Genomic DNA, 16,972 nt, shown 5'->3' with positions numbered 1-16,972 from the left:
AAAAGATAATGATCATGATGAGAACTTTTGTGTTGGTTGTGAGATGGGGCTCTCTTGTCTTAAGTCATGGTTTGTTAGCTGTTTTATTCAGCATTTGTGTTTCATTATCTGACATTCATCATATTATGGATACATGGTAATGTATGCCATATAAGGTTATATTCTTGCATTTTGCAACTTGTCAGCAAATCAGGAAACTGTAGAGCAGAGCAGGAGCAGAGGGAAGTTTATTTTCATTTCGTCTTTTATCCCTTTCACACGATGTACAAATGAATAACATACAATATTTATATAATAGAACAGACTTTCTTTTAGCAGGCCTTGCTGAATAATAATTGATGTAAAATCTGTAAAGGCTGAGCTTCAACAAATCATTAATAAAAGAATGAATATAATAGAATTTCTACTATTATAGAAGAAAAATAATATAATTGAGCCTCATTTGCGCTTGTGATGCAATAGAATAACTCTATAGCTATACTTTATAGCTCTTATGTATAATGTAACATTGACTGTTGTCACTGTTGTGTTATGTTACTCAAATGATGCATTAACAATTCTGGAATGACTTTCCTCACCAGTGCATGATTTGTAAACAATTCTGTGGAACAATCAATACCTGCAAAATCATGCCACTCATTTTAAGTGCCAGAATGTTGTCCAAGCATTGTGGTGTCTGATCTATTACATTATGGAATTACTGCATATTATTAGAGGTCTAAGAACTTGGGTGAATGGAACAAATAACCTTGTGCTATCATGACATCATTTTTTTTTTAGGAAAATACATGATTCATGAGTATTCCTCGTGAAAAGACAGAAGACCAAAACTATTTTGCTGTACCTCCTTTGGAATTTGGTCACTTTAATCCCAGTCCACACCCTGATTTATAGACACACTGCCTGTGCTGTAGAGTGCAATTACCATAATTAAACTCCCACTTTCAATACTACGTTAATTAAAGATGGCCAGGGCGTGCTGTTACCTTGTTTACTTGCTGAGCTTCTTTTCATCTGAAGCATGCACATTATGGTGAACACTGTGGCTCCGAAAAAGCATGTAATAGACAATGACCAGTAAGAATCTCAATAGTGGCCGACAGTACAGTCCAGATAATTATTCACCTTCTTATTTCCTGATGAATTACAAATATTATAAATGAATGTCAAAGTATGTATTCTGATTCTTATAATCAGTGAGCCATGTTTTGGTACAGCTGCATGTACTGGAAATGGATTATGGTGATAAATGAAATGCTTGCTTTAATTTGGAATGGTTGAGAAAGTTATCTCTTTTACACTTAAAATACCATGCAATATGGACAGAACAATGGCTTATGTGTAAACCATTTCCTTATGTGAAGTAATCATCGATATGTATATCTTGGATGTTACAATGGTTATAAACATTCTTCAGTCATACACATTTACAACATGAACTACCTGTTTTAATAATTCGTATTCATATCTGAATCCACTGCGCTCTTCATCTTCTGTCGTTCACAGTTAGTAATTTATATGCTGTGCAACCTGAGCCAAGACTACAGAGAGATCACACTTGGCACTCTCTCTGTATTGCCTCTTGATTTTACAGAAGGACATCCAGAGATCTCTGTAATAATGAACTAATGCTGAATTTCTGAAACCAAATATACCAAATTTCTCATCATTGAGTGATGTTGATGTGGTATGCAAATGTCTATGGGTAAATGACTATGGGTATTACAATTAGTAAGAATTATACATATGACATCAATTAAAAAAATTAACCAGCAACGATTGACCTTGTTGTTTGTGACAAGGACAAGTGAATTTGGATCCATTAATGAGGCACAATAAAAGACTGTTATAATTTGATTTTTCAAGTTTTAAAATTGACAGTGGGTTAAAATTCTTAGCAAGACAACCACATACTGTAGAGAGAATATATACACCATCTAGGCATAAAATTATGACATTATAACATTATGACCGGTGAGTAAATAACACTGATTATCTCTTCATCATGGCTTCTGTTAGTGTGTGGGATACATTAAGCAAAAAGTCAACATTTTCTCTTGAAAGTTGATGTGTTAGAAGCAGGAAAAAATGGGCATGTGTAAGGGTTTCAAAGAGTTTGACAAGGGCTAAATGTGATGGCTAGACGACTGGGTCAGAGCATCTTCAAAACTGCAGCTCTTGTGGGGTGTTCTGGTCTGCAGTGGACAGAATCTATCAAAAGTGGTCCAGAGCAGGAACAGTGGTGACCCAGCAACAGGGTCATGGGCGGCAAAGGCTTATTGATGCATGTGGGGAGCGAATGCTGGCCCGTGTGGTCCGATCCAGCAGATGAGCTACTGTAGCTCAAATTGCTGAAAAAGTTAATGCTGTTAATGCATCTGCTGTTTTGGCAGCAAAAGCCTTGGGTGGTTCCATGAAATTCCGGAGTAAGAACGGGCGCTTTGAGGATGGATTGGACTGTAGTTAATGTCAACAGACTGCTACATTGACTTAGGACTACAGTTCGCTTCTGATCACCATCACTGTACCCCGCAACATCGTATATCTACTATAAATGGACATTCGGTGCAACTCAGAGGAGGATGGGTTCCCTCTTGAGTCTGGTTCCTCTCAAGGTTTCTTCCTTATGCCATCTCGGGGAGTTTTTCCCTGCCACAGCCGACACCGGCTCGTTCATCAGGGACAAACTTACTTATTAAGAACATATTCACTTTTAATCACCACATTATCTGTGTAAAGCTGCTTTGAGACAATGTTCATTGTTAAAAGCGCTATACAAATAAAAATGAATTGAATTGAAAAGGGGCCCAACACAATATTGGGCAGGTGTTGCAGTGCATATGCCTCTTATTATAAAAACAAATGCACATTTAAGAGTTGGGGTCAGAGTTCGTCTAACTGATCACCTTTATCGTTTTGTGAAACATCTTGATCCTGATAGGAGTGGTCTGTTTCAGAATGATAACATGGGCTTATTGAATGTATAATAATAAATGAAAGTATATATACTTTTTTTTCTTATTGGCAAGCGCTCATGACACTGTAATTGCTCACTCCCATCTCAAGTTTAACACTCATACAGTAATATTATGAAATGGCGTGACATGCACATGTCTCTCCCGAGACGAGTGCATGGAAAGTACCTTTGTAACAAACATGACTCCCACTGGCATGAGGCAACACTCACACAAAGGGACTGTTTGTGTCTCAGCGTTGCCTAGATGTACGTTATATCCGAATCGAGCCTAGGAAAACAAAGTTAGCTGTTCAACTGGTGCAATATTATCAGACTTTTGCGTTTTCCCATGTCAGTCTAAGGTGTGTGGTTACATGTGGGCTTTCAGCTTTTAATGTGAAGACCGGGAAATGATGGCATTCGTTAGTAGCTTGTTAGAGTTTCTAGTATGACAAATATTCTGTGGTTTTAACAGAAATAGATAAACACTGTATATGCTATGACATATGTTTCCTTCTGCTCATGTGGTCTGGAACAGTATCAAAGTTTTAAAACTGAAACTGGTGGCTATATTGCTCAGTTTTTCTATTGCCATGGCCAAACATGAATTATATTCCAGTACTAAAATATAGCATAATATATCATAATAGTTTAGGATTAAGATTCATTCAAATTTAAATGAATTTTCCGAGGTATATACTCTTACTCACACTCCGTTACAAGTAAGAAGTCACAGATTCCAATTTGACTTCTTTATAAGATGCAACACCAAGACACATGATAGTGAAAAGCCAAAACAGTTGTTTGTGTTTTATTTCCTAAAATACAAATCAAATACAAATCAAATCAAATAATGGTAAAAGTTGCTTATTTCTTTGATGCTCAGTAAAACTAGAACATAGTAAAAAATTATTAAGTACAGTAACAAAGTACATTTACTCATGTACCATACACTGCAATTTACTGGGGAAATGCCTTGCATTAATATCAAGCTTCAAAAAGAAGGAAAGCTGGTGTACATGAGACCAAAGTACAGCCGATTATTGGTTATATGTCCTGTGATTGCAAAATATTTGCCACAAAATGAAGTCATTTTCTTGTAGTGTACTGTATTATCTTTATAGAATCCATGGATTGATTTCATACACTTTTACAATTCAAATTTTATATCACATACATAACCATTAACAGTAGAACATGCAGTGAAATAAAAGGGAATTAAAAAAAAAACAATAGTTAAGATTTTATCTAGAATTAAAGTACTAATAGATTAAAAATATAAATGTACTGTATAAAAGTAGAATTACAATACAATAAAATAAAAATAAAAAACGTTCTTGCCATGTTCTACATTCATGATGAATGATGATTTTAGTTTACATTTATTGTTCGGTAGAGTCACTAGCAAAAGTCTACTGTAGGCATGAAATCATAACATTTTGTATTTTTCGCTAGTTGCTCTGCCAGTTAGACAGTATTTTAAATCAAATCAAATTTTATTTGTCACATACACATACATACAGAGTACGACATGCAGTGACATGCTTTACGGTCGACGGTCCGGCATGAGTAAATAGGGAGAGAAAAGAGATATATATGAGAAAAAAGTGTATATACAGGATGCTTATGACCGTAAACATTTACAACAGTAAAAATTTATGGTGGTTGATATGATTGTCCTTAAAGTGACAGTGTGCGGTATGGTGTGGTTTAAAGTGCACTTTGCTGTGCAAGTCCAGAGTTAAAGTGACAGTCCAGAGATTAAGGTGATCAAAGTGTCGTAGTGCGAAAAGAAAAAATAAATGTGCAGATAAAGTGTGACGATGGAGAGAGAGTGGACCAGTTTTAGATCCTGGGTGTTTCCTGGGTTAAACGCCAAATGGCCTGCGGGAAGAAGCTCCTCCTCATGTTGTTCCTACAACATGTACTTTTACATTTGTCCGAGAGCCAGCTAGTTGTACTCGGTGGTCGAAAGTAAGGAAGTATTTTTACTTCCTTACTGTGATAAAGTACTATTTTTAAGTATCTGCACTTTATCTGTCAGAGTTTTTTTATTTTGGAAAATGTTTATTGCATTTTAATGCATTAGAGCTAAACAAACTATTAATATAAATTATATAGTAATATAAATAATTATGTATATTTCTAATATAGTGAAAAAAATGTTTTATTCTTTAGTCATTTCAAAATTATGAACTTTGACTTTTTCTGTAATAATTATATTTAAGGAATTTTACATTTACTCATATACAGATATGGTGAAATTCACCCAACCCTGGTTATTACTGTTAGTTGTGAGTTCATGGCAGAGGTAGGACGTAATTGAGGGGAAATACTTACTGTTACTGTACTTAAGTAGATTTTTCTGGTATCAGTACTTTACTAGTTATTTTTCGATAAGTTTTTACTTTCACTTATCAAATTTTTTACCCAAAATATTTGTACTTTCAACTTCTTACATTTTTAACCCAGGTTTGTTACTTTAGTTGTAATCTATTTGGTGAAATGTCAATATTTTTTCTTCTCATTGCACGCTGTGTACAGCCCATCAACCTTTTTCATGCGTGGCTTTTTTTAATCAACTAGTGTATAATGTCCTGGCTCTTACACACCACAGACATACTCTAGTTTAGGAAACAATCAACGAGCAAGGCAGAAGGCAACAATAAGTATGGGGTTAATGTGGATGAGATAGAGGGAGTCAGCGATGTAAACATGACTGAGAACAGAGACATTCCTGATCACCTGATCATCATTATCTTTTCTTTGCTTGTGTTTTATATGGTGGATGTTCAGCCTGGATACATTAATTGAATGACAACATATTTAATTAGTTTTGTATTAGTATCACAGATTTTATTAACGCGCAATTAATGCAGCGCACATTTCTGTCTGACCATTTTTATTTAAAATATAAATAAATAAATAAATAAATAAATAAATACATACATACATACATACATACATACATAAGCGGTAAAATAAAAACCTTCAATGCAACACACATTTATTTATGATGTTCTTTCTTTACTTAGATATAAAAAAAAATAAATAAATAAAACAATTATTTTTAATTAGTCAACATTTGTTTTACTGATGCGCCAAGTCTCAAATCAAGCACCAAAATCCGCCATGATGCACACATCCAGCAATTACACTCAGGGTCGACAAATGTTTTGTAAAATAAAGAAAACAGACAGGGGGTGCTCTCTGTCATCGCTGGCATCTCTCTTCACAGACACATAAATAAAACAACCTCAATCTCAGTGAATATTTGCCTTACAGACATAATAAATATATTAATAGAAGCTTGAAATGTCTAATTTCAGATTTACATTGAAAACAAATATTTTCTGATTATGTAATCTGTATGAAATTTAGAGTTTCTTCGGTATCACCTCATTAACGATACGTGTGGAAACATAAGAAAGGTTACATTTGGTGTCCTGATACACACCATTATTACTTTCGAACATTTACAAGAATATGTTGTCTTCATGCACTTTGTTAAGTATGGTTTCACTAATAATAAGCATACATTTGCATAAAGCATCAATATTTGTCAATGGCCATGTTTATATTACAAACTTGAAAAGTATTATTTGCCAGATACATTTAGAACAAATACAAATGTTTAATTAAGCTGTGATTAATCGTGAGTTAACCAGTGAAAATCAGTCGATTAATCACGATTAAATATTTAAATCAAATGACAGCCATAATATTAATGACTAGGTCCAGTTACCAGTGTAACACTAAAACAGGTAGTAGTAATGTCTACTTTTCACTTAAGTACATGTCAGACTTCTATTCTTTAACTTGAGTAAAAAAGTATAGTCAGTACTTCAACTTTTACTACCGCCTTTTAAAACATGAGTATCTGTACTTCTACTTAAGTAAAGGATGTGTGTATTTTGCCACCTCTGGTTCATGAGAACTTGCAATCACCTTCCTCATCATGAACATGTCATGCAAGATATCATACACCTTCTCTAAATTGTCATGACTGTATAAGTCCAATCATACAACAAATAATAATACACAGTCATTGTCATGACGGCTGGGTACATGATGTTTTTTGGTCACATGCTAATTTTCCAATGTTTGGTAAGGACCCAGTCTAACAAACACCATAGTTAAAAAAAAAAAAAAGAAAAGAAAAGAAATAAGACATGTATATCTTTGCAGGTCAACAGATAATAAAGGTGTTTGATTGTTAACATTAGCGCTATAGTGTAATAAACTAGTATTTTATTATTTTCATATAACTTTATATTGTAAAAGTCAAATTTCACCATGTAGGATTTCAAGGCTGAAACACACATATGTTGTAGATGCCAGATGGACCACTTTCAAACCCTCCATGCATCTGGCCAGTTGTCTACTAAGACATGGAATGATTGAACAATAATCAATATGTAAAGAGCTCGTCAGCAGAATGTGCCAATCTGCTAATTTACATCTGCTCTTTTCTATGTTGAAAGAAGTTTGTTCATGAGTATTTTAATAAAATGTTGTCTAAACATTTTATTTCAAAACTGCTGAAATGAATGTAAGCAGTGACTGCAAACTGACCTCTGGTAAACACCGGACCAGGCTGGCTAGCCGGAAACCATTGATTAACATTATCCCCCTGACACCCCCACCTCCTTTCCACACACAAGCGCACACACCATACTGGTTTGTAATGCATTGTGAAATAAGAAACGTGCTTCCCCTCATTCATTCCCCTTACTGTGCAATTGACAAACAAATATGTTTTTAGGTCAATGTGATAAAGACTGCAAATATGTCAGCGTGGATTTTTAATTTAAGAATTTCCTAGATTATATATTTTGCACTTATTGTTGTAAACACTGTTAAAAACAGAACCTTTTACGTATAGTGTTATAGAGCATTGTGTTGTGGTTGATTGCAAGTTTGATTTCCAGCCAGCCAACTCTCTGTGACAGTGTGTGAGCGATAAAGGGTATTCGGATGGGGGAAGGAGGCAATAAGACACTGCGCAGAAGCACATGGGTGGGCTCGGCAGGAAGTGATGAGGTCACAGAAAGATAGAGAAAGAGAGGTCGGGTGGAAAGCAAGTGGGGGGGGGGCGGTGTGTGAGAGAGAAAGCAGAACGAGAGCAATGTGACATGCTTTCAGAGATGAACTCAGCGCTGGGGGCGTGGAGAGATCTTCCCAGAGAATTGCTTCTCCTCTCTCGGTCACCGGCTCTGTTTTGTTTTTTCGACACGGCTGCATCTCACTAAAATGAGCTCAGCCTAAACGCTGTCATGGTGGGCGACTTGTTTTTATGGGGATTTTGCTGTCTAAAATTGTGGAAAAGGGATAAGAAGGTAAGATGGCGTTTATTTTTCTGCTTCGGGTGTCTGTCAGCACAAACCTCTCGAGAGTTCTCCTCGCATGACATAAACTATTCATGCGACACACATGGCAACTCGGGCAAATAAAAAACAGATCACACATCCATAGGGACGTTTATCGGGATGCTGTGTTTAGGGAATGGTTTTGAATATTCATGAGATGCGACAGTCCTTGCTTTCAAAATTGACAGGCTAATGGAAGTTAAGAATGTTTTATGATTATGAAAGCAAGCCATAGTTTTAGGTGGGACTGCAGTTTCTATAAATAGCCTATTTAGATCTGTGGATCTTGACCTGATTTTGTACTTGTCTGGCCAAATTTTTCATGCGCCAGTTGCAGTCTTGGCCTGTGTTGCACTGCTGCACTCAGCATCAAGTCATCCATTATGCATTTACATGGCAGAGATTGAGAGTTATTTAGTTATTTATATCAGAGCAATGCTGGAAGCATTTGCAGTATTTCTATTGTTTGCAGCTTAAATATTATATTAGTGATGTTAGTAATTCAGCACAGTGCCTAGACAGTCACATGGGTCCAAAAGACTTTCTGCATCATCCATTATAAAGATGTGTATGTCTGAGCTTACAGGACTGATGTCAGTGTAGTGTTTGCAGCTGCTAGTGATATTCAGTGAGTCTCACACACACACACACACACTAACATATACACATGGCAATGCTTCATCACCCTTAGTTTGAAACTTTATCTGGAAAATCTTCTACTTCTGTGGAATCTCCATCCACTTTGTTTATAAAGACAAATGACCGAGAAATGTGCATCACATGTGGGCCTGATTAGGCTAAGATGAATGATTGAGGCACTCAGGGAGGTTCTGTGACCCAAAACATTTAACACTCTACATCTACAAGTTTTATGATACTATGGGCGGTTTAACTAACCTGTAGGAGCAACCCCTTTGAGACCTTCTACTGGGGAACGGCCAAAATGAAAAAATTGTTGGGAAGCGTGCGCTCAACCGTTGTGGGTTTATTCTAGAGACCACGATGTTGAGAGTTCAAATTCCAGACTTGCCAAAAAAGCTTGAAAATATCCTTCAGCTATAGATGCTTGGGTGGGTTTCTTTCTCACCTATAAGTGGCTTTGGAGGCTCATAAATGCACTTGATTTTTCAGCCAAACTCAATCCACAAATTTAGACTCTTCCAAGATGATCATGTAAACACTGCTGTTTATACCACAACACTGTTAAATCTTTGATCCTGATTGGTCAGATGGTGTTGATTAATGTTCTCAAACAGCAGCTCTGATAATCAGTTGGCATTCATATGCTAATTCTACTACATAATCACTTCTTTAGAAACAACTATCTGATGAAAAAAAATATTTAGAAGATTCATCTTTGGTGTTTGAAGGAAGGTTGCAGTTACAGTATGCTGTAACATTTCAGGTTGCTTTTTTGACTTCTTACCTTCGGGAGGAAAAAATAGAGAGAAGCTTGAATAGGGAACTACTGTTTATAGCTGTTAAACAGATCTAACTGGTTTTAGGGAAACATTGATAAAAATGGTTAAAGTAGACGTGTCATTCTTTTATCTATCTATCTATCTATCTATACACACACAACTGCTTACTTATAAAATATTTTTTTAGGGCATGTTGTGAGGTAGATGTAGGAACAGTAACTCTGCTGCATTCAGAATTCTGCATCATCCTTATATAACAGTGGGTTACTTTCCTTTATGAGAAAATAATGGAAAATAAATTCTGGACTCACTATTGAAATTAGAATTTAGAATATCGATTAAATATTCAATAAACAATTCAATTTACAGTCATTAAGTGAAAGAAAAAATAATTAATCATCATTAACCTATATATTTTATGGAAGGTGATGCAACGGTTAGCTATAAGAACAATTAGCTATGTTCTAATACTACTTTTGCAGGGGAAATACATGTGCAAGCGAGTATTTAAATATTCAGGCTAATTCAGTTATGTATGTAAAGGTTCTACATAAATGAATAGATAACAGATTGTGAGTCATCCCTTGTATTTCAGTATGAACAGACACCCTTATGTCTGGTTGAAGGTCGCGATCGTGAAAGATTTTAGTATTGGAGGAAAGTTCCTACACAACCTGTAGGTGATGTCATGTTTAAAAGCAGCAACCCAGGCAGATAAGAGTGATAAGTTAAAGTGCCAAACCTGAATCCATTCTATTTTTTCTTTAGGGTTTAACAGGATTACCATACAACCTCTTGGTTTGCAAGAATGATGTAAATGGGATTATGGCAAACCTCACACACCATCTTGACCTTCAGATGGTCTTTTACAAGGTGTATCTGATTCATCCTTTGGGTCAAAAGTTTCCCTCAAATACTCCCCACCTCTTCACTTGACACTGCATGGCAGCACATAGTTTGTGTTTGACTTTTCATAGCCCTCACGGCATACCAGTTTTTATGGGTCATAAGTGTAAGGAATTAAAAAAGAGGAACTTGACCCTCGGAGTATTTGGACATGATAAACACTCACATGAGAGGAAAATGTTTTTGAAAATTTCCTGTAAAAGAGGGTTGGAATGGAAAAGGGATTTCTCATTATCATTAACCTATACATTTCATGAAATGTGATGCAACAGTTAGCTATTGGAACAGTTAGCTATGTTCTTTAAATTTTATCCGGTCACCATGAACCATGGGGTAGGCATTTTTTAGTATAGGCTTAGTATCATCAGGCCATAGTAATACAGAAGTCAATACAAATATCTTATAGGATTACAAGAGTGTGTGCCCTGAACAGTTTCCGGCTAAGATCGAATCTCTGAAACAGAAAAGAGACACAGATGTAGACTAATGGACCAATACGGCTAATGGACCTTATGGTCTCTGTCTTCTTCCTGTGACCTTTATGAGATTGGAGCAAGTATGTTTGGACTGCCTGGCTGTCCCTTCTACATGTCTAGAACAGTTGTTTGTGGTGTGAAGCAATCTCAGGCAATGTGAGATGCTGTTTTTTTGACAACTGCTTTGATGCAGCAGTGGTCAGAGTGTAGTGTACACAAATGCTTGTCAGCTGGTTTGTTTGTGGTCAGCCAGTTGTTTTTTAGGCATATATGGGGCCTGACAAATGGTTCTCAAGAAATGGTACCATCCATGTAGAAAGAGGTGGAGGAGGTTAACGTCATGGCCGTTTCCCCTCATGTTTTTTTGCTGTGGTTCACACGTTTGCTGTGGCTTCACTTGAAATAACTTGACTTTTGGGTAGATTTTGAGAGTGTAAACTATGCTAGAAGTGTTTACTGGTTACTTTACTGACTAGCAATGCATTGATGACATAATCTTTTTTAAACTGAATGCATGTTTTTTTCCCCCAAGTACTTGTAACCTACAAAAGGTATTTAGCAATCCAGGGCACCATTTTTTTTAGCTTTGTATATGTTCGTTTCTGGTTTGTTCTACATGCCTTGTTGAATGTTCAAGGTAAAGAAAATAGCTTTTTAAGAGGTGTTTAAAAATATTATTTTTTATGTAAGAATGTCTGAGCATTGTCATTAAAATACAAAATGCTAAATACATGCACACAAAGGTGCTGTACCTTGCAAAAAATGTGTAGAGGTGAACACACAATAGAGCTCAGTGCTCAATTCACAGCAGGTTGCATTCCTCGCTAATACGATACTTACTATGAGTTCTGTCACATGATCCCTGCATATATTGTTAAAACTACTATTTGCATTTCTCCACTGACTTCTTGGAAATTTGGTTTGAAATATTTCATAGAAATAGTTTCTCTTAAATATAAAGCCAATGTATTAAATTGTGCTGAAATCTTTGGCAGCTTAATAACAATTTGATAATTGCAAACTGATTGGCATTTTATTTCACAAGGTAAAAGCAAAAGGTTGTTAAAAGCGATCAGACATCTATGCATTTTTGCCAACAAGGTTAACAAAATAAGTGAAAGTTTGTTCTGTGAGAATCGGGATTTCTTTGCCACAGTGAATAAAAAAACCTCTCAGACTTGCTATAAAATAAAGCAAATGGATGTACCCGAGCTGTGTCCTTATTGTTTACATCCCTCCTTCCAAAACACAATTAATTTAATGACCTTGTGTTTGTGAATTCTTGTTTTGAAAGCCAGCAGGACTGATGATCACATTCTGAGAGTGAAGTCATTATCCTAAAATGCTTTCAGCAGAATCTGCTGACTCATACTGGCTGCTCCAAAACTAGCCATTTTTTTTTTTCAGGCTTAGTGGACGCCTTTGTATCAGGTGGATGTTTATGGGATTATACAATGCTTTACAGTATGGTCATCATTCTACATTACTTGGCATAGAGTATCGACTTTGCATCTGTAGAAGTTTAGTGTAGAGACCGAATGTTGCGAGGGATTGCGCTGTGTTCTTGGATAAATGGTAATTTTTACAGTCAAATATCCATCGTTTTTTTGTGAGGGGTCATGCAAGAAAAAGTTGTTGGGTCTGTGAGTGGATTATTGGCTGGATGTCAGGAAGTGTGCATACACAGAGAGACTAGAGTGGATTTGTATGCCTGTGATATTCTCTTCTACTAGAATGAGTAGTATCGCGATCAATGGATATCGATTTTTCTGTTTGAAGTTAAATTTGTTTTTGCTGACTGTTGAATTTTAGGAGCTGTGTCTGTGGGTTTGGATCTGTTTTTAAATTTAGTTCTTGCTTTTCTGCAGCTTGATGATGTTAATGACGACACAGCAATTACAATTGTATTTCTATAGCACCTTTAGTCGTGGACAACGTCACAAAGCAGCACGACAGAAAGAAATAGATGGTATATACATTTTAAATGAATAAATTCATCTCTATAAGTTGATCCCTAATAAGTGATTCAGAAGCAATGGTGCAGAGGAAACACCCCCTTAGACGAAATGGAGAAACCTTGAGATGAACCAGGCTCAGAAGGAAACTCATCCTCTATTTATCTATTCATTATAGTTCCATCGTTGTTGGAGTTTTCAGCTGTTTGCCGAGTGCAAGACTCTTGATTGCAAAACTGTTTATGACAGTTGTAGTCCTACAGACCAAGGTGATCTTCATGGTTACTAAGTGCTACCATTTACTGTAATGGCAATTGCTTTTTTTTGTTTTTTTGTTTTTTTTTTAACTATCTTCATAGCATCATTGTAATCATAATACTTATTATAGCAAGTATTATAAATCAGTATTGGTTTTATGCAACAGTTCTTGTAAACAAGCACTTCATATTGAGTATGTGATTTTCCCAGACACAATATGGCCAAACGTTCTGTTCATTTTGTTTCGCTCGAAAAAGAGATCCATTGAAGCCCCACTCACTTTATAGCTCATCGGCCACGACAACATTAGTGAGATTGGATAAGTAATGTTGTGTGAGGAGGACTGGGGCTGCACTCAGCATTCCAATTCATCCCAGAGGTGTTCAGTCTAGTTGAGGTCAGGGCTCTGTGCAGCTCATGTTGATTTGATTCCCCCTTGTTGGTGCTTTCAGTGAAGTTAGCTTCTCTTTTCTATTTTTACAGATAAATTTTAATAATTAAAGGTAAAAAGGTTAACGTTAAGTACCATTGGTGAGTAATAAATCTCTAGTGACTCTAGCAGTACTAGAGTAATCATTTTGAAAAAAGGCAGTGGAGTGTGGTTTTAATGGCACCCATGAAACACCCATCGACCAATTACATTAGTGGGCTGGAAATAACTGTTGTACAGTAACTGTGTCAAGGTTTATGCTGTGTACATTTATGTGTGTAGTGACATTTTATTTCCACTCAAGTTTGCTGCCTATGTGTAGTGTTTACACCATACTGCACTACATCACATAGAATTATAAATATTCTTACTTTTATAACTATATATTTAACTTACACACACACAATCTATATGTATTGTTTCATAACATTATTTTTTATATGTTGTAATAGGGAAATTTTTCTCTAGGTTGATTAATCCATTTATTCATTGTAATTAACGTTTAGAAGCTTCTGTGTGAAGACTTTTAAGGGAGCCATCTCCAGTTTTGGTGCTTTGTAAGTGTGAGCGATAAAACTGCTGCTTAGGTTTTTAGGCATTAAGAGGCTTCAAGCTGAGGCTTAGAAAAACCCAGCAATAGCAAGCAATAATAGAACCGTATTTCTTTTCACAGACAATAAGAAAACTTGTAATTGGACCAAAAGTATGATTTGTCCGTGTTACCTTTGGCAAACTGCTGTGCTTTGTGAGGTATAAAACATATCAGGACATGTTCTAGGAAAGCTTTAATAAATGTTGCTTATTTTCTTATAACATACTCTTTACAGTTTCAGGTCTTTATTCTTCACTCAAATAACTTTTAATGAACTGTTAACTGCTTTTTTAGGTTGCAGGCGAGCAGAAGTATCACCCTGAGTGTTTCACCTGCCTGAACTGTCGCACCTTCATTGGCGATGGAGACAACTACGCTCTGGTGGAGAGGTCCAAGCTCTACTGGTGAGTTGTGCTGAAACCTTCAGCCTGATCTCTATCTTTGAAAACTATTCAACCATTTAGACTCTTCTGGTGTCATATAAATGATCTTTGATTTGGAATGCAGCAGCAAGAAGAGTCACCTAACTTGTTCAGACAAGTTCAGGATGTGTTATGTGATTAAAGAGATTAGTTTTGTGACTTCGCAGCATTACCTGGTTTTAGACTCTTTCAGAAATGAATGCCTGCATTGTAGGAGACAAGCTTGTTTGTTTGGTTGGTTTTCTTTCAGTTGGAATCAGGAGATCTAGGGTCGAGAATGTGCTACAATGGAAAGTGCAGGAAGTAGAATCAAAAAGCCTTTTCCTGAATAATGTGTCATATTAAAGATTTAGTATTTAGCATTGTATTGTATGCAATGTATTTCCAAGGTTTGCCGTGTATTGCCAAGTTTTCAAAACTTTCAGACTGTGAATTTTTTTTTTTTTTTTTTACAAAGGTTTTACTTTAGCTGCTTTTAGACTATATGAATTTAGATTTATTTCCAGACATTTTTCAAGTTCAAAGACGCCTTACGAAAGAATTATGCATTGGAAGAATTCTACACTTTAATATAAAAAGTACAGTAGATATTAATAAACTTAAAAACATTTTATTCTATCCATCCATCTATATATATATATATATATATATATATATATATATATATATATATACTTTACAGACAAAAGCATTGGGACACCTGTCCTTTTCTGCCATATGTGGTTCTTCTCTCTAAACTGTTAACAAAAAGCTGGAGGCACACAATTGTATAGGATTTCTTTGGATTCCGTATAGTAAAATTTTGTGTTCACTTGAACTTGGATATCCAAACCTGTTCCAGCATGGCAATGCCCCTGTGCACAAAGCCAGCTCTATAAAGTTATGGTTTACATGGTTTGGAGTGGAATATCTCCTGCAATAGAGCTCTGATCTTGATCTTGAACACTCTTATGCCTGATGAACACAAATGTCCACAAGCACGCTAAAAAAAAAAGTTTAACACCTTCCCAGAAGAGTGGCGGTAATTATAAAAACAAGTTTGGATTAAATGTGGAATGCAATGCTCAAAAAGCACACATCATACTTATGACCAGGTGTCCGCAAACTTTTTGCAATATAGTGTTTAATCGTTTCATACATACGCTACATAAGATTAAAAGTCATAGGTGCATCTGAAATGCTGTGAAGAAAAAAATTCTCATTAAAAAGAATGAAATTAATACTATATGGTGTATTTTAGTATTTTAAACAGTTTTTTTTATGCTGACACATCATAAAATAATCATACAGCATTATGACTATAAATTAGTCATGAATTAGAAATTAGTTGTAAAATAACCATCTAAAATTTGCACTAAATCCATGGCACTGATTAAGTACTGATTTTGTTTTTGTTTGTTTTTGTGTCTTTTTGCAGTGGACACTGTTTTTATGAGACCATCGTGACCCCAGCGACCGTGCCTGACTCTCCATGCCCACGAATTCCTCACACAGTCACGCTGGTGTCTATTCCAGCCTCCACAGATGGAAAGCGTGGCTTCTCTCTCTCCATCGATCAGAGCAACAGCCCAAACAGCTACAGTACCGAATACAACCACACGGTCCGCGTGTCTCAGTAAGTGTGTGCATTTGGGATGTTTTTAATAATCTCCTGATTCGGTGACAGATCTTTTTATTTTATTGATACCTACTCATACATAAAAAATGGATTGATTCGCAGGAAGCACCGTATAATCGATGTGTAATTTATTACATTTTTATTTAGAATAAGAACCTTTAACCTATTTATATCTATAAGCAGTTCACATAAATGTTCTTTTTTTTTTTGGTTTCTGGCGCATGCTTGTATACAGAAATATGATGTGATGGATATGATAGATAGATTGCGAGACAGACAGACAGACAGACAGACAGACAGACAGACAGCAACAAAATGCAGTTTATCATCTACCAATAGTGCAAATAGTAGCAACTGTGCAAACTGTCATGCAGATAAATATGTAACTATATGTACAGCATGTAATGTATATATGTACAACAAATAAATATAAAGGCTCTGGACAGTGTAAAAAATGTGCATTATATGGGTAAGGCACAATGTATGTAGAGAATTATGATCAATAATTTAACTAGTCTAATACTGAGAAAAACAAATACAAAAAAAAACCAAACAAAAGCTTAATTGCA

General features: G+C 35.8%; 1 protein-coding gene across 4 annotated transcripts in view; it reads left to right on the top strand.

Moving 5' to 3' along the window:
* limk1a (LIM domain kinase 1a) overlaps positions 1 to 16,972 on the top strand; it is a 57,609-nt gene that overhangs the window by 28,003 nt on the left and 12,634 nt on the right. For 3 of the 4 annotated variants that reach the window (XM_046876920.1, XM_046876922.1, XM_046876921.1), the window contains 2 exons: positions 14,658 to 14,767; positions 16,203 to 16,400. In XM_046876920.1, the coding sequence (XP_046732876.1) occupies positions 14,658 to 14,767; positions 16,203 to 16,400 (308 nt within the window). Of the gene's footprint in view, positions 1 to 8,064; positions 8,296 to 14,657; positions 14,768 to 16,202; positions 16,401 to 16,972 lie in introns of those variants that run through there. The other variant, XM_046876923.1, reaches the window with a different exon arrangement.

Source organism: Silurus meridionalis, chromosome 20 (assembly GCF_014805685.1).
Source record: "Silurus meridionalis isolate SWU-2019-XX chromosome 20, ASM1480568v1, whole genome shotgun sequence".
In the NCBI taxonomy this organism is placed as follows: Eukaryota; Metazoa; Chordata; class Actinopteri; order Siluriformes; family Siluridae; genus Silurus; species Silurus meridionalis.
The sequence above is the reverse complement of the archived record's forward strand: the minus strand, read 5'-3'. Positions and strand labels throughout refer to the sequence as shown.